We start from the raw sequence: 24,877 nt of genomic DNA, 5'->3' as shown, positions 1-24,877 counted from the left end.
AACCTTACCATTTTATATCAAGCCAGCTTCATGACAATTCGTTCTACAAGAAAACTCTTCTTCTGAGAGAACAGTAGGTTATATACTCCATCTCAACTAACAATCTCCTCAGCAACTCTGCAGAAACACAGACCATCAAATGGTCAATGCACTGCTTACAGTACATGGTTTCATATATCTGTAGTTCTGGTTTTGAGAGAAGCTGGCTAGCTCCTCTTAAATGATGTTGAAGAGTTACTGAGGATTTGTGGCAGAAAAAGCTGCCATACCTCTGTGGAGATGTACTTTCATCTTCAGCTCTTTTTCCTTCTCTCTTTCCACCACCACGTGCAGTATAGAAACACCCACTAGCCCCTCTTTTTGTCCTGTGGTGCACAGAATTTGGAGTTTTGGCTCAAGGAAGATGAGGAAGTGTGTGGGGCTGCCACAAAACAGCAGCTCATAAGAGTGGAAGGATTATTATTTACTGTAGCAAGCACAATCACAACACATGAATTGGATCCATTTTTGAAGGCATCATGGAAGTGTGAATTTCAAAAAGGAACTGGAAGTTATTGAAGACTAGCAGTATTGTAGATTATTACAGCAAGTTGTCCAATGAAGTCATAAATGCAATATTAACATGGTTCTGCTCTCATAAACAAGTGCTGTTTATAAATAGTGTTATAAATATGATTATTTCTGAAGCTTACTAGAGGGAATAGCATTCCTGACATAGCTCTCATCTTCGTCTCTTTCAACAATTCCTGTATAAATGTAGTTGGTTTCACAGTTGGTTTAAATAGAATTAAGTTAAAAATCCTTCTGTAAAAGGGTATATCACAACTTGAAAAAGACATAAAACATGGGATGTTTATAGTAGTCTTAATTTTGTCTTTGAAAAGATGCTAACTGTTTCATCTTTTGAAGCTGAATTTAAATCCAGACATGGCGCTATCCTTTCTTTGAATGTAACATCAATAAAAGAAAATCTTCTACAACAGTGGGGCATAACAATTTTCAAGCAAAGAAGGGCCACCTTACCAGAGAGAAAAGATGAGTTGTGAACTCAGAAGAAAAAGAAATCTAGAATAAAAGGAAAGACTAAAAGACTGTCTTATATTTAGATCAATGTTCATATGTGTGTGAATACACATGATAATGTCCACATTATCATGCAAATACCAAGACAAAGAACTCAGCCAGATTCAGGAGAGAATTAGACATATAGGCATGTAACATCTGTGAGTTACCTCAGCAGCTGGCTGATTTTGATTACAGTGGGGTTCAGCACAAAAACAGACTAGTAATGAAAGTCACAAGTTGCAAATCCTTTAGTTTTCTTTGGTTCAAATCCTATCCAAACATATATCTTTCAAGAATATGTATTTCTCTTTCCTCTTCTCACATCTCTCATCTTTTTTCACATGAGCCCATCAAATATTAATTTCAATGAATGTTAGTATCTTTTTAAATTTCCTTAGGAACTTTTTAATAATGTTGCTATTTTGAAATAACTTATGAGACTTGTCCTTCAAGAGTAACAACTAAGTACAACCTCAGGATTAAAACAAAAAGCATTTGTATGTCCATAAAACTTTTGATTCATTGCTCCTCTTTCTCCTGTATGGGAAGGAAGCAACTCCCTTCCTTGAAATCTTTATTTTAAACCCCACTTTACGACATTGTTTCTTTTTGATAGACATAACTGCATAACACATCCTCCTCAGCACAGGGAGAACATGGAGTGAGTCCAAAGGACGGCCACAAAAATTATGTGGTAATTTTTGGGATGGAGCACCTCTTCAGTGAAGAAAGGCCAAGAGAGTTGGGGTTGTTCAGCCTGGAGAAGAGATACCTCAGGGCAGACTTTATTGTGGACTTTCACTATATCAAGGGAGCTTATAAGAGAGTTTTTACCAAGGCCTGTAGTGACAGAAATAGCAAAATGCTTTCAAAGTGAAAAAGGGTAGATTTAGACTGGACATAAGGAAGAAACTTACAAAGTTGTGGCTGTCTCATCATTGAAAGTGTTGAAGGTCTGGTTGGGTGGAGATTTGAGCAACCTAATCCAGTGACAGAGTTCCCTGGCTATGGCAGAAGGTTTAGAAAAATGACCTTTAAAGGTCCCTTCCAACCCAAACTATTTTATGATTTATTAGTCTGCTGTCATTAATCCACATATGACAGCACGTTAGAACTTTGAAATTAAAACATTTTGGAAACTTTATATTATTATTTTTTAATAAAATAGAACTAAGTCCAAATACAGAGCGGTATAATATTTTTGGATTTCACTGTGGTACTTTGGGATAATAATTTACATTATTTCATAATTAAAATGATTTTTTTTTGCCTTTAAAAAAACACACATGAAAGATGTACAGCACTTACCCCGCTTAACAGGACGATTGGCTACAGTAAACATCTGCATGGCGATGGAAAAGTCTTCCAGATTATTTGTAAACTTGCAAAAAGTCTTGAATTCTTCCAAACTGATGTTCTAGAGTATCACAGAATTCAGATTATATATAATGAATATACATTCAAATCCCAATTATTCTATGTCATTAAATCTCGTGGGACTTAGTGTTTAGATGTGACTGCCTACTCACTGTTGATATTTGTATTTCTCAGCTGGACAATTATCATTGCTCTTACTTGTATACAATTCAAGGGCTGCAATACTTCATTTGGCAACTGGTTATCGCATTAGATACCCACATTCAAATGAAAACCTCTGCACAGAAAGGAGGAAGGAAAACAAGTATACTTTGGGTACCAACCTCTCCTGTTTCGATTCTGTCTTTCACATTCTGCCAGTAAATTTCATTGTTTTCCTCATCAGTGAAGTACAGCAACCATGCCACAAAGTCTTCTTTTCTCATGACGCTCAAACCCTTTGAAAACTTGATGAATTCCATTTCTTGGACTTCTGTTTGAAGATTTTCCATGAATCTAAGTGTAAACAGATATTATCCACCACTTGATACTTCCATCCCTGTATCACCACTACTACCTTAGCTACCAAGTGCCTCAGACACCAGCTCTGAGCCACAGACACTTTCGACATTGTTGTTTAAAACAGATAAACCCCATAGGTTTAATTTCCCCTGCTCTCGCGGATGTTTCCAGGGCTGCATTTCCATAAGGACACCAGCAGGACGCGCTCTCGGCCTGCACAGGGGGCTGCTGCCAGCAGAACTTAGGGACGCATTGGACATCTCGGTTTTACTCGGGTTTAAAATGCACAGATAAGGAGATTAAAAATCGGTAAGGCAGCAGCATAATGAATGAATGAATGAATGAATGAATGAATGAATGAATGAATGAATGAATGAATGAATGAATGAATGAATGAATGAATGAAAGAAAAAGGACTTGGGAACTGAAGGTTTGACACATGATTTATGAGGTTTCATATTAAAAAGAGAGGAATGACAAGATTGCAAAGTGCCTAAAAAGACGAGGCAGTAATAATCACAAAGGTGAAAGAGGAAACTTGAATTTATTGCTGTAGGAGAAGATGACTGAAACTATCAAAGATTATAACTACATACAGAGGTTTGGTGAATCAGTTCTGTGCTCACTAGAGGATAGATCAGAGAGGATTACAACTGACTTGTACAGAGTTAAGAAGAGCACAGAAAATGTTGCAGGGCTTTGGGAAGGTAAGAGAGCTGTCTGAAAAAGGAAAAAGTCAACATCAAAGTTTTTAGGAGGCACCCATTCTTTTGGGAAGGAAAGAAAAAAGTATTACAAGAAGCAAATAATAACCTGAAGGTACAGAGTTGTAATTGTGAGTTGTAGCTTCAAGTTTTTTCTGTTTGGTCTATATGGCTAGTATTAATTTTGAAAAAGTTAACACAGACAATACAGTGTGATCCATTTGATATTTTCCACTTCAGAAATGGGGCAATCCAAAAACAAGAGGTGATTTTAAAATAAAGGCTAAAACCAGTGGTGTTTGCCAGAATCCCCTCCATATTGCTAAAGAACCCTTCTTTATTGAGTTGCAGAAATTATTGACAAGAGGGAATGAAATACTCCTATATTAGGACAAAGCAATTAATTGGAGAAAAGGACAGCTAAGGGTCTGTGTAGCCAATATCAGCAGAGGTTCATTTGCTCATCTGTGTTTGCCTGGCCTCACTGGGTTTGAATTCTTTCCCTTAAAATGACAGCATTTGAGTCCACACAGCTATCTTTAGCTCTTTAATGAGATCACTTGGACAATTAGTAGCTTGAAGCTCTGTGAAGTCTATAAGGGGTTAGCTAAAGACTGCTCTTGAAGCATAAGCTCTCTCTTGTATTTTCCCCTCTAACAGGTAGAGCTGCACATGCAAATAAAGGACCAAAAAATGCTTCACAGCTCAGGACATGCAGGTAAATGAAAGCCTTATAGTGAGGTGAATTTAAGTTTCAGGCTGGGGCTGAGTTAGGGTAACACGGAGGAGGGGTACAAAATGCTGTCACATTTTATATGTGCCTTTTTCTGGTCTAGTAAAGGGGATTCTAAAGTATAGCCAAACACTAAGATGTTCCTTCACAGTCCACCTTAAGGACTGACACACTTTCAATTCCCCCAGCTCTCCCTCTCAGAAGTGGATGAAAGACCAAAGGACCAGGTAGTGCAACCAGTGTGACTGGGCAGCCCTTTGTTTTGCAGAGTGGCAAGAGCTGCCTTGCTCAGCTTGCAAAACACTCCTCTGTTTTCAGGCCCAGCTCCTGTCTTTGTAACTCACAAGGAGACTGCTGCCTCTGGCCAGCATCACAGCCAGCATGTGCCAGGGAGATCAGCCCCGGCACAAGCAGCCCTGCCGCACCCACGGCCCCCAACAGTCTCCCCAGGTCTTGGGAAGGGAGGTCAAGGTGCACAGGGAGAGAACAGCATGGATCTGGCATGTAGACCAAGCCTGGAGTCAGCCCAGCAGAGACTGAGTAGGGCCACTTGGCTGCATTGTGAGAGCGGCCATCACAGGCAAGGAGGAGATGGTATTTGGGATGTGTGGTTTGTGGTGGGCTGGAAGGCACAGCCAAGACCGTGCAGAACAATTTCTTTGACTGTAGTTTCTAACTCATGTAACGTCTGGTCTGGAGGAGGAGAAGTTGCAGAAAATGAGGTCACTCACAGAAATATGCCTAGAACTTGGATGCAGAGAAATGAGACAACATGTGTTTTATTTTCTTGGACTTTTATCTATGAAAGGTGGACATATTTTGCAACAGACTTAAGATCTTGAGAATTGAGCTATTTATCTTGGGGAGAAAGCTATCAGTCATTTGCTTTACTGGTTGCTAGCCACAGGCAATGACACAGAAACAGATTCTTCCACCTTTTCTGAATATTGTATTTCCTTAAGCAGACAGGCCATGGTGATCTGCCTTCTAGTCACACCCAATAAGGCAGATCAATCATTCCAACATGATGAGGAAGGAGCCCACCAAGCTGCACACATCAGCCTGCTGAAAGGAGCAGCAAAGCCAGAGCAGACAGTGAAGGGTTTGGCTGTGGCACTTTCAGTGTGTTCTTGCTTCTGCACCCTCTTCTAATTGAAGTTCATTTCAACTTGTAGGCTTGCTCCTGGCAAGCCAGAGTGGGAAGATTTCCTGCCATATCAAATCCTACTTGGAGCAGTAGCTGAAATGTGCATTTTAAAATTTATGTGATAGTTTCCCATATTACAAAAATTAAAATACTGTGAATCATCGCATCAGCATTCTAGGTCACTCTTATTCCCAGATGTGAGAGTTAAAAATCCTAATGAGGTTTTTTTTTAAAGTAAAAGTTATTAAAACTTATTAAAAATAACTTTCTGGTTAGGAAGTAAAACTTGATACATAAATGTCAAGACACCACTAGGGATACTTACTTACTACTTGCCTTTGTATCTTCTGGATCACAGTGCAATGTGTTTCAGCTGTGAAGTCCTCAAAATATATCCAGATATTAGGAAAAACAAGCACAGGAATAAAATTCCTGCTCTCCCAAAGTCAGTGGGATCTTGGCTGGGGACTTGGTAGGGAGTCAGAATTCAAGTACAGGAAAAGGATTCTGATTGTAGATATGCTCTACAATTAAAAAATTATTACACTGGGAATACTCTTATGCTATAGTAGGTTGAAAATGAAAGAAAGCTCTAAGTTTCCAAGTAACAAAAAGGAGAGGTAAACCATAAATTTATAAGATGGGGAAAGGGCCAGGAATAGAGAGCACTTTCTTTAAGACAGCCCACGTTATCCACACTCTCTAAAACACCCACGTTGAAGGCCATTGGCCAAATTCGTTATCATGTTACAACAGCATCCAGAAACCTTATCAGGATTTATCCCTCATTTTGTAATGGGCTCTAGTATAGAAAGAGGGAGTCTCCCAAGGCTTTTGGCAGCTCAGCTTTAATAGTGCTAACCCACCACAAATAGTAGTGAAAATGTAATGAAAGAGGGGACATCTCAGGAATGCAGTTATTCCCCCCTCCAAGCGGAGAATTCTTCATGGCACAGAAAGAAGGAGATTGAAACACTTAAGGAAATATTGGGGAAAGTTTTTTTTCCACCTCTTGACCTGAACTGTCTGTGCAGAGCTTCAACACTCTTAATACAGGAACTGACCAGTTCCTGTCACACTAGCTTATAGGAAGGAATCTAACAACAAAAATAGTGGTGGATATACCACCACAGCATTTGCACCATGCTTTGGCTCCTCTTTGGATGCCAAAGTCCTTTTGAAGAATTGATAACCCTCTCTGCACCAGAAGACTATGGTAAACCAGCTGCAGCTTGCCTTTTTGCAATCTGACTTTCAAACCAGAATACAGAAAATCTAATAAAGGTAACCTTTAGAAAACATTTAGATCTATGCTTGTAAATTCAGGCTTGCAAGCATTAAGACAGTTAATCAATCTCACAATTTTCAGAATTGCAAGCAAAACCCTCTTTGATTTACTGTCCTTAGCATTTCCAAACCAAAAAACTCGCTTTCATTTTTAAGTGTTCTATAGAAACGAACCAAGCTACTCTTTTGCTAAGCTCACATGAAAGGAAGAAAAATATTTTTCTCAACCTCTTTACGAAGTATTTGGGAAATATTCAGATTAAGTTATGACAGGAATATCATGAAGCCAGATTTTGTTGCTGTTCTTCCCTTCCTCACTGCCTGATCTTGGCTATAACTGATGTAATCTCTATGTATTATGACTCTCTATGCACACACATAGATAAAAGTGTAGGAACAGAGACAAGCAATCATATTCTATTTCTGCAAAGCAATTCCAAATCCCCAGATGAAAATCACTGAAAATATATAAGCTGTCATCACAGCAAAAGCACAGCATGCTGGTTGATGATGACACCTGAAAGAGATCCTGCATCCATGCACTAGCATACACACACCACAGCCCCCCCCCAAAAATGTCAGCACTAGCAGTGGGGTCCAGCCTGGATCATTTTGGCTTCTTAAATGAAAGCTTCCAAATAAAATGTATCAAGAAATTCAAAATACTGAAGGAAAGAAACAGGATAAGTAGGGAAAAGGCATGATCTCTGTATGGTTATACAATTTGTCCCCATCAATCTAAAGCAGAAATTAAAAAAGAACCATAATTGAAGAATATTTCTGGTAAAAAATTCTATTAACTGATGAAACAAGAAGCAAGAAATCAGGTAAGAGAATGACATAAACTGGATCGAAACATTAACTTTCCTCATACTATTAAAAGAGGCCCATTGTTTAACCATACTGGGAAGTACTTTTTTTGCAAGACATCCCAGAAAAAATACAACAATCAGAGAGTTTTTTGAATATCCTTTCCACACTCTCTGCACTTTTTTCCTTCAAGGAGAATGTAAGAGATTTAAGCTTGCTTGGGGACAGATTACAGAAAAAAATCACAGCAGTCGTAAACTGTTTAGGGAGTGAAATACTGTCTCCTCTTTTATTTGGGATTAGACATACTTAAACAAGATCAGTAAGGGACTTTTTTCAGGGGAAAACAACCCCCAGTGTCTGTCAGGAAGAAATATTTCCTATATCTAGAAAAGTAAATAGTTTTCTACTCTAGAATAAAAGGTAGTACATTTGATGTAGTTGGAAATTAAAGCACAAGTTAGATTTTTTTTTTTTTTAAAGAAGAGACTAAAAATTATTTCTATATTAAAAACCAGGAGAAATCCATACTACAGAATAAAAAAGCCTTGAATTCTGGGGACATTCTCTGAGAAAGGACCTGGCATTAGAAGATAACATTATTGTTGAGGTGTAAAACTGAGTGGTGTCATCTGAAACAGAAACTTGTTCGGATCTTCTGAAAAGAAAGACGGCTTCCTGTATTAAATCTACCCTCTTTGTTACATGATTTTAGGCTTACTGCATATTCTTCTATATTTCCCTAAAAAAGGTTACAGGAGAATACTCTTCTAGCTGTACTTGACTAAGAGGCCACACCTTTAGTAGTGTAATATACATAAACATACTCCAGAAATTTATATTTCCTAACATTTGCTAGGGAAACATTTGGTTTTGAAATTGTAAATTCTTATTAATAATTACTATAATGTCCTTATGTTAAGGACAATACAACTAATAAGAACTCATCCAGCAGTCTGGAGCTGAACATGTGTTCCCTGAGTCCTACCTTAAGAAGCCTGAAGATCTCTGTAAGAATCTTTACATTTATAAAAACACTGCCTGAGGATTGTCTGTGTGTGTATCAATATCTGGGATTGCCCAAGAAGCAAGCACCAGCTGGAGACAGATGCCTGACCATATTCCCTCCCTATTCTCAGTGTGCCTCCTCTGTTCAGGGCAGTAGGAAAAGAGGCACAAGAACTGGTTTACATCAGCCTCACACTGCCCCAAGAGATGTAGAGAGTTTCCATTTTCTTTGTGCCATCTAAAGGCAAAGAAAGGAGAACAGTTTGGCAAATTAATTGCCCTGGTATATTGACTGTGGCTGTCTGACATTTTTGAAATGTTTGGACTGTGGGCTAAAAGGCTTGGATAATGCTGGTGTGCATGTAGATACAGATGGTTGCATACTTACAAAAGGATTTTTTAATGCCAGACAAACTGAAAAGAGGGAGCATGAGGAAAATATAAGTAATGAGATAAGAACAGTGGTCTCAGCTTTCAGAATTCCCATATAAGTACAGTGAAATTTCAGAATGAAAGCATTCCTGTTTTTTAGGGTGAATTATTTTTATATTTTTAGTGGTTTTTCCTTTTTTTTTCTTTCGGGTGGTTTGGTGGTTTTTTTTTTTTTTTTTTAGTTTTAAAGACTCTGAAGCACAGCAATATCTGTGTATTTAACTGATGTGACAAGTTTTAGTGTGTCCTAATCAAACATAATCACCTCTATTTTCTACTAAGTACTACACTGATCAATGGAAAAGCTTTCTAGGCAAGAACTTGGAAAATGATAAAAGCATTTACCATCATTATTTTTTGCTTTTGAGAATGATCTATGTCTCTACAGCTCATCAGTCATCTCTTGTAAAAACAATGTGGCACTTTGATCAAACAGCCAACAATAGCTTCCCACAGAAGGTAAAGTGTTATGAGAGGCCATCAGATAGAAATCACATTTTCTCTGAACAATAGGAACCCAGAAATGATGTGCTTGATTTACTTGCAAATAAAATCATGTGAAAGGTGATATCCTCACAGAGGTTAAGAAGACAGCGATCCTTTTATTCACCTTTCTGCATGTTAAACAAACTCCAGTGTCACGTGGCAGCTGAGATGGAGTGTCTACGCAGTGATAAAGAGGCACATTCCAGCCCCACGAAACATAACTGCCACTGTTGAAAAATTACCTGCATTAAACCTTACACTTATCCCACAAATTTTAAGAGCAAGATGTGGGAGTTTGATTTTGATTACAGGCCTCTATCTGTGTGGCAGGCAAAGGTCTTTAACCTACGTGTTCTGAATGTACAAGGTACATAGTTTCATCAATGTCATGCCTCATTGGGTCAATGTAGGATTTTATCTAAAACCTGAGGCTTTTCAGTTTACACTGTATATGCAAACACAACCTTTTACTGGTGCTCTCTGCCTTTTGTTTCATTGAGAGGATCTATGGTATTTATAGAAAAGGGAGCTGGAGACATCTTAGACTTATTTTACTCACTTAGATTCCTATTGAGCTGAGGTCTTCAAAAGGGAAAGGTTGTTTATTTGAAGACTGGTATGTACCAGAGCCACTGGAGCCAAACACTTTTTAGTCTACTGATTGCAAAAACATTCATTTTTAAGAGGGCTGCCACACATTCTCCACTTCTGAATGCAAACTGAAGCAAAACACATTATTCTACTTTATTTTTGCAGTCTGTAAATGACTGATTATTTTTGTAAAAAAGGTAATACTGATAGATAATCTTCTCTTGATGTCATGCTACAGTATGTGTGTCAAGACTCAAACAGGTATCTGCACAGTCTCATTGCAAAAGTAGTCCAAATGGTAGGGGAAAAGGCACTGGGAAAGTTTCAACAGAAGCTAGAATTTGAAGCAAGTGGAGAAGTTGCCTGTAGCTTACCATGACAGCTGTAATGGGAAAGGAAGTATTTCAACTCAGAAAGTGTTTTTTAATTGATTAGAAGTCACTTTTTCTGTGACTTGGTCATTACTAATTTTCTGAATCAACTCAGTGTGATGTCAGATAAATGCCCGAGTTGGGGTAAAGCACAGGGGGTAGGAACAAGACTAGTTCCTGTTATGCTTGCCTAGCTGAAAAAATACCTGAAAAACTCGGAAAAGCGAAGTTTTTCCTTTCCTTGTTTTCCAAAGAAATGTACCAGCAACACAGTATTAACACCACAGCTGTCCAGTTCTGTTTCCTATAAAACAAAAAAACCTATATGATTGTTATGCTTTGCATGATCATTAATATTCACCATTAATCTAAAAATATTTATTTGAACTAGAATTTCCCTAAAGATACTTGAAATTTAATTATTGTTCCCAAAGCTATCACACAGGATCTCAGAGCTGAAAAACTCTTCCACATTAACTGCTAACAGTGTATTATAAGTTCTGCTTCTAAATACTCTATATGAAAGATAAGAACAATTTCCAACCACCATCAGTGCATTTTATTATAATATTTTATTATTTTTATTATTAAAATGGAGAAGGTTGCAAGTTAAATCTTTAAGAAACTTTATTCTTAGGTGAATAGAAGGCTTAAATAAAGTTAGTATCTGTAAGGAAGTTTTTAGTTAGGTATTTCTAACACGTTACAGCTATTTAAAAACATTCATGATAGTCTAATGAATGAAGCTAGGAAAATACCAACACTGATAATGCTCTAGTATATTATGGTCTTATTATGGTGTCATCCAGTATTGTGGTATTCTTCATTTTGTGCGCTGGGGGGTGCTGTGCCTGTTAAATAAACAGGTTCTTTCCACTTCAAAAAAAAAAAGGGTTCAGTGTTGGTACCCCTCAGCCTCAGGGGGTGAAATATGGGAGGGACAGATGTCCCAAAGTTGAGACTGTGCCTTTTTGGAGTGGGATGAAGCATCCTTAAAAGTCGACCCTAGAAGCAGCTCTGGTCCACGTTCAGTGGTGAGAACGCTGGACATGAAAGGAAGAGGTCACCATTGGCACAAGAAGGACTCCTTCTCCTCTTGATGAACTGAGGATTGAGTATTCTGAAGGGTGGTGCCGGACTGAGAGTCGATGATTTGGGGGATGTATTGTATTGGGAATTTGGTGGGGAGGAGGAGGAGATGTATTTGTGAAGTTTTCATTTTCCTCGTGTGTTTCTTTTTTTTTTTCCTTTCCCTTGTAGTTTAGTTAATAAATTTTTTTTCTTTTCCTAAGTGGGAGCCTGCTTTGCTTATTCCTGGTCACATTTCACAGCAGAAACCAGGGAGAGAGTATTCTCATGGGGGCACTGGCATTGTCCCAGTGTCAAACCATGACAGTGACCTTTCTAGAAATATTTTTAAAATCCAAAGAAGAAATCCCTGCAGAGAAGGGATACACACTATTCCAACTCAATCTTTAACAAGCCTAAACCCACACATAATGCTGGATTTCTGCTCTATGCTTCTTTCAGCACCAGCATACTGGCATTTCTTTGAACACAGCAAAACACTAAGCAATACGAAAAGAGAATTTTTTTTAAGTCTGTAGGGATTTCAGCATACTATTCTTATGACATCTAAATAGCTTCTGTGTCTTTTATCTGGTTGAAGAGGTAAGATGAAAGATGAGTCTATTCATAAGATTTAATACTAATGGTTATTTAGCTTTCAGCATCATCAATAACAAGTCCCATTAGTCCCCCGTGTTTCATGCTTACTGCATACATGACAAAGTTATTTTCTAGTTAAAGCAGAAACATTCCTCATTTCTACTACAAGCCACAGTTCACCAAATGCCAGTGATATGAGTTATGTATGAGTGAACCTCGAAAAAAAACACTTTTCAAGTGATATGCAAACTGCACTTACTGAACTTTTATCATTTAATTGCAGGCAAAGAATATTTAAATACCCAGAAGATCCATCCTTCTGAAGTTTAAACACTTCAGATTACTGTGAAGACTGATGCATAAACATTGGTATATGCTTTTTTGAAAGCCAAAAGTCAAACATTCATGTATGCTTATTTGAAATTCAAACCCAAACTATTTATATCAGAATACAAAGTTTTCTAAAAAGAAAGAGAGAAGAATCCACATATCCCTCACTGTAGCTAGATTGTAATCTGCTTTTTGTGGGTTTTGCTTACATGTTTAAAGGACACTTGAAAAATGCAAGGAATAAATTTGCTAATGTAATTTTAAAAACTGAACTCATGATTACACAAATTAATGCTTCTAATTTAATTACTCCATATTGTAATAAGTGCTGTATGAAAACAAACTGAAAAATGAGGTTTAAAATAACCTTTTCAAAACGAAGTCTGTGATAGTGAAAGTTCTTTTCTTCTATTAACATTTTTCTAGTTACAAGCTAGAAGAAGGCATACAAACAATACCTACCTCATCTTATCTAAGATGACAAAGCCTATCCCAGGATTTATAACAAATATGCACCTACTTGCTGGCTACCTTCTTTATCAGTTGGAATTCCACAGAGAAACTGGCAGATGTCCAAACACTATGTTAGTGAGAGTTAAATATATTTTAGAACTACAAAACAGTACATTTCTTTAAAGCACAGAATGCAACAGGAGACCACAGAGACTACACCTTAAGGGTGAAATTAAAAAAATTGCTTTTCCCAGAGTTAATGTTATTAAATTAAAGTACATGTTAGTACATAATTCCTTTTTGTCCACAGAATCATTAGGAGCTTTTGCTGCTGATCTGTATAAATTAGTACTGACATGACAAATCCTTGTTAGAAGATAATGAGAATTCTATTAATATTTCCAACACCTCGCCCTCGTGAGCTTGGTACACTTGGAATGTCTCTCTTGGCAATAAGAATGAAATGGTAACCCAATCCCAGGCTGTAAAGCAGACCAGACTGGTAGATTTAAGTCACTATCTAAACTGAGTGAAAGTTTGCATTCTGGTCTATCTGGCTGCTTCAGGGCCTGGGATGGTGCGCCACAGAACCCTTTTGATCTGTACATTTACAGAAAGCTGAGGCATAGGGTGGAGAAAGGATCCCAGGGGTCGGAGTTTCATCTTGATACAAGCACAGGATGGAGCAGAGACATGTACCACAAGTGGGGAACTCAGACATGTTCCAGAATCCCAAAGACCACACAATCTGATGCCACACAAGTCTATGAACTAATGAACATGTGTGTACATATTACAAACATAGGCTAATTTTCCTAGAGTAATGTTAACGCCTCCTACACTTTCAAAAGTATCATGAACTGCTGAATTATGCAATTATTCCTTTTTAAGCAAGATCAGATAACACAAGTTATTTCCTTATTACATTACATAGGCTGTTAACATAAGAGGCCTGATGCTGCAAACACTGAGTCATGGGCAAAGACCTACTTAATCCTGTAGCTCCCCACTGAGCTTTTGACATTTAGGACCTGATACTGCAGCAAGTACCAACAAGTGTCACTGAGAAGAAACTTATCGCACAGTGAGGTGGGATTTTCAGAATAATGTACCTAACTGACTTTCAAAACTCATCTGAAATGTTAATAGACTTACTGTCTCTAAATTCTTACCACCTTTCCTTGCAGAATTTTGCCTGAGGCATGACTGGAAAGCATTCATCATGATTCAAATCTGCAATTCGTTTCTTGTTCTCTTGCTTGCTTCCTGAGATGGTATTTGCTGTGCAATGTCTTACTTCACTAGAAATTCTAAAAATAATATGTATTTTGGATTGAATATTTTTTTTATTAAAGACAGAAGGAGAGTGAGTAGATGGAAGAATGGGCAAAGAAGTGAGGTTGGGCAAGGAGGACAATACCTTAGTTTCTGTCTGCTAGTGATGTTTAAAATATTTCCAAAGGTAAGACTAAATCTTTGCAAATTTTTCTGAGTCCACTGCTCTGCAATCCTCTTTGTTTTTAAGCTGCTAGCTCAGTCAATTCACCATGCCAGGCTGCTATCGCAGCCTAGCTTCACACACTGCTAAAGAGAATTCAAGCTTTCTGTCATTTTGAGAGTCTTGCAGATGCTGGAATATATCCTAGGACTCAGTTCTGGTAAGAAGGTTTAAAAGATGTGTCCATTATTAAATTAATCCTAACAGTTACAGTCAGTCAAAAGAACTGTAAGCAGGCCAGCTAGTGGGACCAGGAGATACAGATCTCCAAAAGCAGTTCTTTTTGGCAAAGCCCAGACAGTCTCTAGTGGGTCCCAGAACAAAACTGTGTATTTTGTGATAAATCAACTTTCCTCCTAATGTAAATCCACACTGAAGTTTTTCATGTTTTGCAATGCATGTTCTTACTAGGTAGGATTCAAGAAAACCTCAGGTCTGATGCAGAAGGGCTGAAATATGCACAGATGATTCTACAGAGGATATAGCAGACAATATTTGAGAAGTCTGACAGAACATCTTCTAAACAATAAACAGCATCCAATAACACCCATAATTCCTATTACTGGGAGGATCAGCTCTTTTGTTAATGACAACTAATGCCATGGAATCACTCTGCTGTACACTTACGCCTTTTGTAATGAAGAACATGTAACTTCATGGACATCTTCAGGTTTCAGTGCATCACCCACAGCTCTGCATCAATTCACATAAGGAGGTACAGAATAAAAATGGTTTCCAGCTGGTGGGGCTAAAACTAACCTAGATGCTGCAGGAGATATTTTAGGCCCCAAATAGAAACAGGTTGAACCATGCCTTGTTCCAAGAGGGTTGACTGTGCCAAGAGTTGGGGAATGGCGCTGCTGCACTGTAAAGCCCGAGGCTGCCTGACCCACGCCCTGCTGGCAGCCTGGGAAAGCAGCTCCTACCCACAGCTGGGGACAGCTCCTCACAGGAACCCGGGCCCGGCCTCTCTGTTCTGGCATACTTAAAAAATGTAACTTTGCACCAAAAAAAGAGATTCCATGACAAGGACTCCCTTCAGGAGGTGTGATGTCCTATGAAGCCCACTCTTTTGATCAAGGTAGACCTAGCCTCGAAGGCCGAGCAAATCCATCCTCAGCACACACAAACCCTCTTGCTCTCGGTGCTGAAAATGGCTCATGTGGCCTGTCATCAGCTCCCCAGCCAGCCCCTGCTCAAATATGGTTCCTTCTCTCTCTTGAGGTTACAATGTCATCAGATCATATGGAAAAAGAAAATAATTTCCTTGTCTATGAGGTAGAAAATGACCCAGCACTTTTTCAAAAATCTAACATTTTGGTATCAGACAGTTTGGTTCTTTAGGGGGGTTTGCCTGTCTGGAGAACTTTCTTTAAAGCACATCACACTGCTTCTTGATTTAAAGTATCTAAAAGCTTTTCAACAGAATTCAGTGTTAAATTGCTGACACAAAACATACATATTTACGTTGGAGAAGATAGGTCAAGAAAAAATGTGCATTCCATCTGAACTGAGAGGTTACAAGATTAATGACCGACTCTTTGGGGAGGGATATAAATTTTAGTCTTGGACTAGATTCTTGTAAAATCTGATGTCTTGCACCCCTGTTACAGAGTACTGCTGCACTAGAAGAGCACAGCTCCCAGTCACCACCTTCCTTCAGTTTTAATCAGTCTTTAGCTCCAGTGAGCTATGCAGACTTAGAAGCACTGAGTAGAAAACTTTAAACCAGGTAGAGATTCTAGGGAGCAGATGGGCAAGTTATGATGACTTGCACAGTTCCTGTGGTTGAGGAGATACATCACAATTCTGCAGTGTCCGAAAGTCCAAGTGTAAAACCTTGCCTTGACCAGGTAAACAGAGAGAAATGTGTGAATTACTATTGTAATTTACTTCTTTTAGAACCACAGGGAAAAAAAAAAGAGAGACATCAACAGTCTAAAACAACTTATACTCATATAATATGAAATTGTTCATGTGTGAGTCTAAAAGTACACTGCATATAGTCAGACAATTTCATTAGTTTTCTGTTTAAAAGAGATGAGTAGCTGTGTCCCCAACTTCTAGTTAAATATTAAAAAAAGATCCCAAATCATACTTTTCACACTTTGTATTCACTAGTTCACTAGGGAATCCAGAAGCATATCTTTAATCATTTGGAAATGAGATAATTCACGTATTTCACAACACTAATTTCATTTCAAGAACAAATACAGAACACTGTATTGTCATTCCTTTTCTAACAGTAGCTAAAAGTAATTTATAAGTTTACCCATTACATAAAGTATATTAAATGAGAGGTATTGAAAGTACTTGGTAACTCATTAATCTAAACTGAAGGGCCTGAGAGCAAAGTCCCTGATCTAGACAGCTGGTTTGTCCAGTAGATATTTGCCACCATCAGCATTGTTTTCACAGCCAGGACACTAAAGCACCTTACACTGTTCGAGTATCATTTCAAGGAACTCAGGGCAGGAACACAGAAGCAACAGGTGCTGCTCACCAGGCAATACCTTTTCAAAAGAAACAAAATCTAGATCATGCACTTTCCTACTGTAATCTAGATCACTTCCAGGCAGGGAGTTTGGCTCTCCTCTTCCATGAACCATGGTCATGGGTTCAGCTGGATGTTCCATTTGAAGAACAGTTCTGCCAGGAAGCCAGATGGAGAATTTCCTCTGGTCTATGGGGAGGGTGTTTGAGCTGAGGCAGTCACTGCCTCTGTTGACTTCTGCACCATTTTCTCCAGTCTGATTAGAAAAACCAGACTCCAGTGTTTTAAGTCTGCCTGCAGCTCTCCTTCACTGTGTGCATCTCTGCTACAAGACTGCCTGCTCTGCAAAATTCAGCACAGAACTTCCCAAAAGATGGAGCCAGTTAAGGCTGGGCAGATTTTTTTTGCTTTTCTTCCAGCATCAATTATAATATTGGAATAAGAAAAGTCCTCAATTGAAATACATGTATCTGGATAACCAATTCCACTGTAATCCCATTCAAGGGCCAATACTAAGTGGTGAAAATTTGAATTTTAGATGTGTAAGTCAAAGTGTCTGTAAAAAGGCAGAGATACAAGCACCCTGGGAGAACAGTAAACTGATTTTTCTTTTCCTTATATAGTAACTTGATGAGTATTAAATGGTATCACCATAAAGTAAATAAATGACTGGGACCTTTGTCCACACAGGGAATACACCTGCATATACCTGCTGGTTAAACAAAGCTGCAGACTACCATTTAAACTGTATTTTCCTAGGTTGGTGACATTTGTCATCTGGTATCAGAGACTGGGTTTACTTTGAAAAAACAGCAAACTCATATGCAAATTGAGAAAGTGTTGTGGAAGTAAAGAACCATTCCAAACACCAAAATTCTGTTGCAGTATCTCAACTTTCAAAAAACATAGTCAACTATGTCAACCATAGTCAGTCATATTTTTATGCTTTGTCTATTTTTCTTAAAGGTAATACAATGATTTACCATAATTATAAAACATAAAAGGTAAAAACATATCCAATGACTACACTGTATAGTCAGATTCACTGCTTACAATGATAATCAATTTCTTTGGTGAGAAACTGAGACAGGAAGAAAATAAAAATTAAGAGAAATGTGATAATTTGGATTTTGCCACGTAGAAATATAGAGACTACAATAATTTCAAGTTAGCTGTATTCCCCAAAGCTATTTAATTCTTCTTTCACACTAGGATTCCATTTATAGTCTTCTATGAAACTGTATTGAATAGCATTTTCTGGCTACAGTAACGACAGATTTTTCTCAATGGAAAACTCTGAAACAAACTTTGAAGCAAGAAAAAAAAAAAGTAGAGACATTCCGGCTCAGGTATTTAATTAGCTCACAATAAGCTTATGTGTTTATAACTAATCTGTCCAACTGTATCAAAGTTTCTCTGGAAATTTTATACTATAGCTGTGCATTCATGCAGAATAAAGATCCTTTTTCTTTCACTGTCATGGCATTTAAGTTTCAATTGAAATAGGTTTTGAAGAGCAGACAACCCCATTAATCCTAGCTATTTTAATCTGGTGATTGATGAAAAGTTTCAAGAAAGGAGATGGTTGTTTGTCAGTCAAACAACTTTTAACCCAATTTTGAATATACACTGAGGGAGGAAAACTTGTGAATCAGAAGAGAGTTTATGCCTAATAAATTTTAAGGGTGTTAGCAATAGCAACTTCCACTTTTTCCTCAGGCATGTGAAGAAGTAAAGAACATGAGCAACTCTTTGTAGAAACTGCTGATGCATGATTTACAAAGCAGAGCCCTCTATAAATTCCATATTGAATGTTTTAAATATGAACAGCGGCTTCTGCCTCATGCCCAGTGTAAACCAAAAGTTTACAGCCGACAGCAAGTTGCTGATGTAAGCATCATCTTTTAGTAATAGATGGAGACAATCCAGCTGTATTCTCCCCTTCTTTAGAATCACAGAGTAATTTAGACTGGAGAAGATCTCTAGATTATTGGGTCCAACCATTAACCCAGTACTGCCAAGTCCATCACTAAACGTGTCTCTATGCACCATATCCACATGTGTTTTGAACTCTTTCAGGGATGGTGATTCCACCATTTCCCTGGGCAGCCTGTTACAGTGCTTGACCAATGACAGTGAAAATTTTTTTCTAATATCCAATCTAAATGTCCCCTGGTGCAACTTGATGCCATTTTTGCTTGCTCCATCAGTTGTTATATGGTTCATCAGCTTCTTCTGTGGTGTTCTAGTATACTCAGGATTCTTCCTCTCTGTTTTCAGTCTCACTCAACGTCACCCAGGCTACAGAATATCTTGTCTCTGTGCTGACTACAGACTCAAGAATACACTCTACCTCAGAAGAAGGGAGGTTGAGGTGGCTGGATTCAGGGGAAAAAAAAAGAGAGCAGGAACTTACCTGTCTCTTTCATTGATGAGATCTATTTACCATTTGCTAGTGGACTGCAAAACAGTGAAACTTCTTTTCCAGCTGGACAATCATACTCTAGGATTGTTTCTTCTGGTCTGCATCTACACTGCCTCTTTCTGGAAGTGGACTTACTAAAATAATTCTTGCCTTTGTCACCTCAATGACAATAATCACATTTCAAACCAACTCAGAATGAGCTGATATCACTGCAACAGCAGCATTTAGGTAAGCTTAAGCTATAGATTTCCGTTTGGAAAGCCTTCTATTCTGATACGGCAATATGGAGCTCTTCTTGAGATTTTCAAAAATACAAGAGTTGCTTTAAAAGAGAGGCTCACAGAAACCAACCAAGTGAATACACAGTCATGAAACACACTGATTCCATCCATTTCATCAGAAGGCTCAGAAATAACAAACATTTTTCTTCCCCAGTTAGAAAGCAGTTGACAAATCATGCCCTTTCATTTAATTAAAGCATTAATACTTAGGCTTATATACTTATCTAAAAACTGAAAAAATAACAAAGTTCATGGGAAACACTACAATGTTTTTGTAAGGAAAATGTATCTCTATTTCATACCCGAAGTACAGTTTCATCTCCAGCTGCTTTCAAGTCATCTTCCTTCCCAATGATTCTCTGTAGCTGTATTTGTTGAAACATGAGAAAAGAACAGGAAAATTACAAACTTGATATTATAAGAGCCTACTTTTTTGAACCTTGATTTAATTGCACCTTTTCTTAATTATACATTTCTGCAAGGTTCTCTAGTCATGACAAAATATTTGCATACTTGAGAATATTTTGCTATTCAGACACACTTTTCCCTAGGAATGTCTTATCTACTGTGATTAATATAACCAAACATTAATCTATCCCTTGCAGCCCAGTGCTTACTCTATTCTTAGAGGAGATTTCCTAGCACCAGAAGCTTAGTTTTCACTTCAGAAGATTTTGAAAGTCTGGGGTATGGCATCAAGGATCATTCCAGAAATACAAATTATCCTTATTTTCATGCCGTCCTTCTAGATAGTTTTACATAGTTATGTTACAAACATGATCTTCTGGACATGAAAAACATACCTGTTCAAATGAGGTACTATACAACTAACAATAAAGTATAATTTAATTAAATAAGAAAACATTTTTTCCAGAACTGGCATTAGGCAGAATGTGGTTTGAGTTTTCCCCTCCACCCTTGGAAAAAACTAATCTTGAATGTATTAGCTAAGAAGATTTTTAGAATTACTGAAATGACTCACATTTGAAAACATAACTTCCACTGTCCCAAATAAAGTTTTAAGTAATATAAGCCGTGCATTTATTTTCAGTACCTCAAGTATATCAGAGCTGCAAGGTTTCTTTGACTGTATTTCAGCTTCAGAGATGAACACTGCCACAAGAATGAGCGACTTAATATAGCACAAAGTACACCTACCTTCCAGATGTTTGCATGAATCCTCAAAAGGACAGCAGAAATGAAAGAACAAGGGACTTAATACATTTCAGGTAGAGATACGGAATTACACCAATCACTCTGGATTTGGAGACTTTAAAAGATGCTTTTATAGCTCAAGAATTTCAAAACTGCTGGTTTGCTTCTCTAGCATTTCTGACTGATTCCTCAACCTGCTTATTAAAACCTGGGAAAAGTTCATTACTAAATTTCCACAGTCATTATCCTGGGGAGCTTTTAGATCTCTTAGATCTCTCCTTTGTTGTTATTTTTTTGGTTTTGGTTGGTTTTTTTTTGTTTTTCAGAGAAGCAGTATGGGCTTGTAAACAATAAGAAAAATATGCTGTCAGTTTGTGTTGCCAAAAGTCATCCCCTGACCTTCAATTTTTGCGTAATTAACCTGTTCTGGGTTTGTTTGGGTTTTTTTTTATCCTCAATTTTTTAGTTTCTCAGAATGCTTACTTTCTACTATTAGTTTTAAATTGCACATCTTGATAGTATTTACCAAAAGAAATGCTATAAAATAAGGCAATTAAACACCATTTGTTCCTCCAAATTATCTTGATTTTTGATCATTTACAAAACAAATTACTAGTACAGTAAAAGCATTGTAAATTTCTTCATAGCAAAATAGCATTATACAGCTGTGGGTAAAACCACAACTTCTTGTCCATATTCTCACTGAGAAATCACGTTTTTTCTTACCTGAAAAGTCAATCACTTGATCACACATAAGGAATACAACTGCAAAACCTTTCCAAACAGGAGTAAAATTGTATTTTTCTCTTTTAGATTTTATTTCTAAAGGACTCTTAAAAATATCTGCAGAGTGGATTGCAGTAGCAGAGGCTACTGAAGAGCACAGACACACAGCATAATTATTTTCACACATATTCTGAAAGATTTCACTTATTGTTTTCTTACACAGTATGTAAATTCTTAGAGTGTGTGAAACTATTTCCAGAAGTTTGTTGATTTTTTTGCAGCATAGTGCAGCAACTACTCACAGAGGAAGAAGAATTCTGCCCTCAAGAAATGGACTCCTCCATGTAATATTTATTTGTATTTAATATTTATATCTGCTCACCACTCACTATAATAATGGCTGATTCAAAGATAATGAGACCTATTATGCACAAGTGAAGCCTCTACTAAAGATAGAAGTAATCTGTTCTGAACAGCCTTTCTGGCAGAAAGACTATGGCAGTCTTAAAAAAAAAAAAGAAAGAAACAAAAGAAGTTGGTTTTGCATCTTCCAGTTGCTTGAGAGAGATCAGTGCTTGTGGATGCTCTAAGACAAATGCTCTGTGCCACAGCTGCTGAGTGCTGGCTCATTCAGCCCTAGATGAAGCTCTACAAGTATTTTGTGGTATCTGCTCTCCAGCAGAAGTGTGTAAGACAGTCTGTTTGGAAAGTCTAAGTCATACAGCTCTTGCATGTGCCATCAGAGCTACTCTGCCTTTATTCCCAATAGTTTTGAACTGTCATTAATTTTACTTAGACATCTTTAATCACGACAGATTTACAGAGTTAGGGAAATTCCTTACTTGCTGGGGATTTTGGGAACTTTGGTAGCCTTATTCTTGGTGGGAGGTCTCAGATTAATGCGCATGGGTTATTATGTGTCTGGAAATCCCCCTCACCAGGACTCAAGTGAATGTCTTGGAAGTGCAGAGTTCACGGAAGTCTCTTACTGTCCTCACAGAGATGCAGATAACATGGCTCTGAGAAATGATTCTGCTCTCTGGCAGGGGCTGATTAAAGGGTGGCAACTAAGATCTGTGAACATGCCATTTCTACCTTGTCTGCTTCACCCTGGAGTTGCAGGGCAAAGCAACAAAACTCTCTTGGCCCTAATACTGAAACGTCTCTTGTACTGTGAGTGTTTACGACTGAGACATGGACAAAGCAGAATTACACTGGCTTCAACACAAAGAAATTGGGAGGAGAGAGAACAAGAGTATCCCTGTGAAGGGAGAGACTTTTACTGGAAATTAGGGAAATGTGCACTGAAATGGAAAGGCTGTAGAGGACAAGATAAATCTCCTTGTTAAAAACATGAAATTGCATTCAAGATCTCCTTTCCCAAACATCCATTTTTGTCAGCAGAGAACGCTGGGAAATTCTGCACCTCACACTCCTGAAGTGCCTGGTCCATACAGGTTTGAACAGCCTATATCCCATCACATAATGCAGGCACTGAGGACTGGGGTTGGAGTTTCTGCTTGTCACTCATTTCCCCTTCCTGAATGACCTGCTTGACACACCTTGTGCCTGTTCATGCAGGAACATGGGAGAATTGAGATATACCCAATTCAAAGAATGATGGACATTTTGCAGACCAAAAGGGAAGTTCTCATCTCAAAGACTCTATAGTCTATATCAGCAGTCAGACTCTACAGTCAGACATCACAGTCATGTCTAACCAGTAGATAATGGTGGGAAATGGGGAGCACAAGGGTGACAATGTAAGAGAAGGAATCAGCAAGGAAATTTCTTTTCCCACTGTGCCCTGCCTACAGACACTGCCTCCTGCTTAATGCTTCTTCACTATTCCTTTCCACTGCATTTTCCTTACATATATTTCCTGATGTAATTATCAAATATAGTGTGGAAATCACTACAGAATAGTTCAGATATATTTTGCTAGGATGTCAACTGGGACAACACAAATGACAGATTAGCCACATAATTTACTGATTTATTAGCTATCTAGAAACCTTCTATGATGCATACAGAACTAAAGTGTAGAGATGAACACACACACATTTATTTCCACATTCTTACATTCAAAAAAAAAATTATTTTTAAACCTAATCTATAAAGTTTTGCTTGAAAATAGTCTCCTCTGTAAATATTATGAAAACAGTCACAAGAGAAAACTCATCCTCTGACTAATTTGCATCCTATGGCACTTCCTTTCCCAAAAAGGAAATGCAAAGTAACAAACTATTTAACTAGAATAATTTTCATTTAACTTGATTGCCTCTACTGAAATCAAATTATTTTTAATGATTTATAGAATGTTTTCACTTCTACATTTGATGATTTTCTGTTGTTTATACTGGCTGATTCAATTAGAATTACCTGAAATGGGTAATGATATTAAATATATAATATTTACATATTGCACATCTCCCCAAAAGAGCAGTGTAAGAATCTCCTTATTTGCTTAACTGACAGTACCTTTTTAAAGAAAGCACCGCTAATGTGGCATTTTGGTGCAGAGGCACTACAAGCTGAACATGTTCACTAGTGTTCATGGAGTTTTTTTGCTTATAACATACTGTTTTGCAGCTGAATAATACAGCCATAACAGACTTATATTGGTAATCAGGGAACTGCTAGTCTGATAACAATTCACTATGATTGCACCTGGTTTAGTAGGTTAAAAAATACAGGCTTAGTAGAATTTTATTTCCTTTTAATCAGCAAAATAATTAACACTAACATGTGTAGCAACAAATGGGTGTGGGACTGTACTGTTTTTGGCTGGGGTAGAGTTAATTTCCTTCACAGTGGCTGGTGTGGGAGTGTGTTTTAGATTTGTGCTGAACAGAGGGCTGATAACACAGAAATGTTTTTGTTATTGCTGAGCAGGGCTCACACAGAGCCAAGGCCTTTTCTGCTTTTGTACTGCCATGCTGGGGAGGGGCTGGGGTGCTTGGGAAGCTGGGAGGGGACACAGCCAGGACAGGTGACCCCAAGTGACCAAAGGACATTCCAGACCATCTGGCATCATGCTCTGTGCTTAAAGTGGGGGAACAGAGGAAGAGGGGGACACTTGCAGTGATGGCTTTTGTCTTCCCAAGTTGCCATTACACGTGGTGGGTCCCTGCTCTCCTGGGCATGGCTGAACACTGCCTGCCCATGGGAAGCAGTGAATTCCTTGTTCTGCTTTGCTTGTGTGCATGGCTTCTGCTTTGCCTATCAAAATGTCTTTATGTCAATCCATTCTCTTGCCCTTCTGATTCTCTCCCTGATCCAGCTGGTGGGGGAAAGAACAAGCAGCTGCCTGGGGCTTGGCTGCTGGCTGGGGT

At 38.1% G+C, this 24,877-nt stretch overlaps 1 protein-coding gene across 1 annotated transcript in view; it reads right to left on the bottom strand.

Moving 5' to 3' along the window:
- MICU2 (mitochondrial calcium uptake 2) overlaps positions 1-24,877 on the bottom strand; it is a 135,624-nt gene that overhangs the window by 4,304 nt on the left and 106,443 nt on the right. The window contains exons 7-10 of the mRNA XM_054654374.2: positions 19,964-20,026; positions 10,719-10,816; positions 2,766-2,937; positions 2,374-2,482 (exon numbers count right to left, since the gene is read on the bottom strand). Of these exons, the coding sequence (XP_054510349.2) occupies positions 2,374-2,482; positions 2,766-2,937; positions 10,719-10,816; positions 19,964-20,026 (442 nt within the window). The remainder of the gene's footprint in view (positions 1-2,373; positions 2,483-2,765; positions 2,938-10,718; positions 10,817-19,963; positions 20,027-24,877) is intronic.

This window comes from Agelaius phoeniceus, chromosome 2 (genome assembly GCF_051311805.1).
Source record: "Agelaius phoeniceus isolate bAgePho1 chromosome 2, bAgePho1.hap1, whole genome shotgun sequence".
Classification (NCBI taxonomy): Eukaryota; Metazoa; Chordata; class Aves; order Passeriformes; family Icteridae; genus Agelaius; species Agelaius phoeniceus.
The sequence above is the reverse complement of the archived record's forward strand: the minus strand, read 5'-3'. Positions and strand labels throughout refer to the sequence as shown.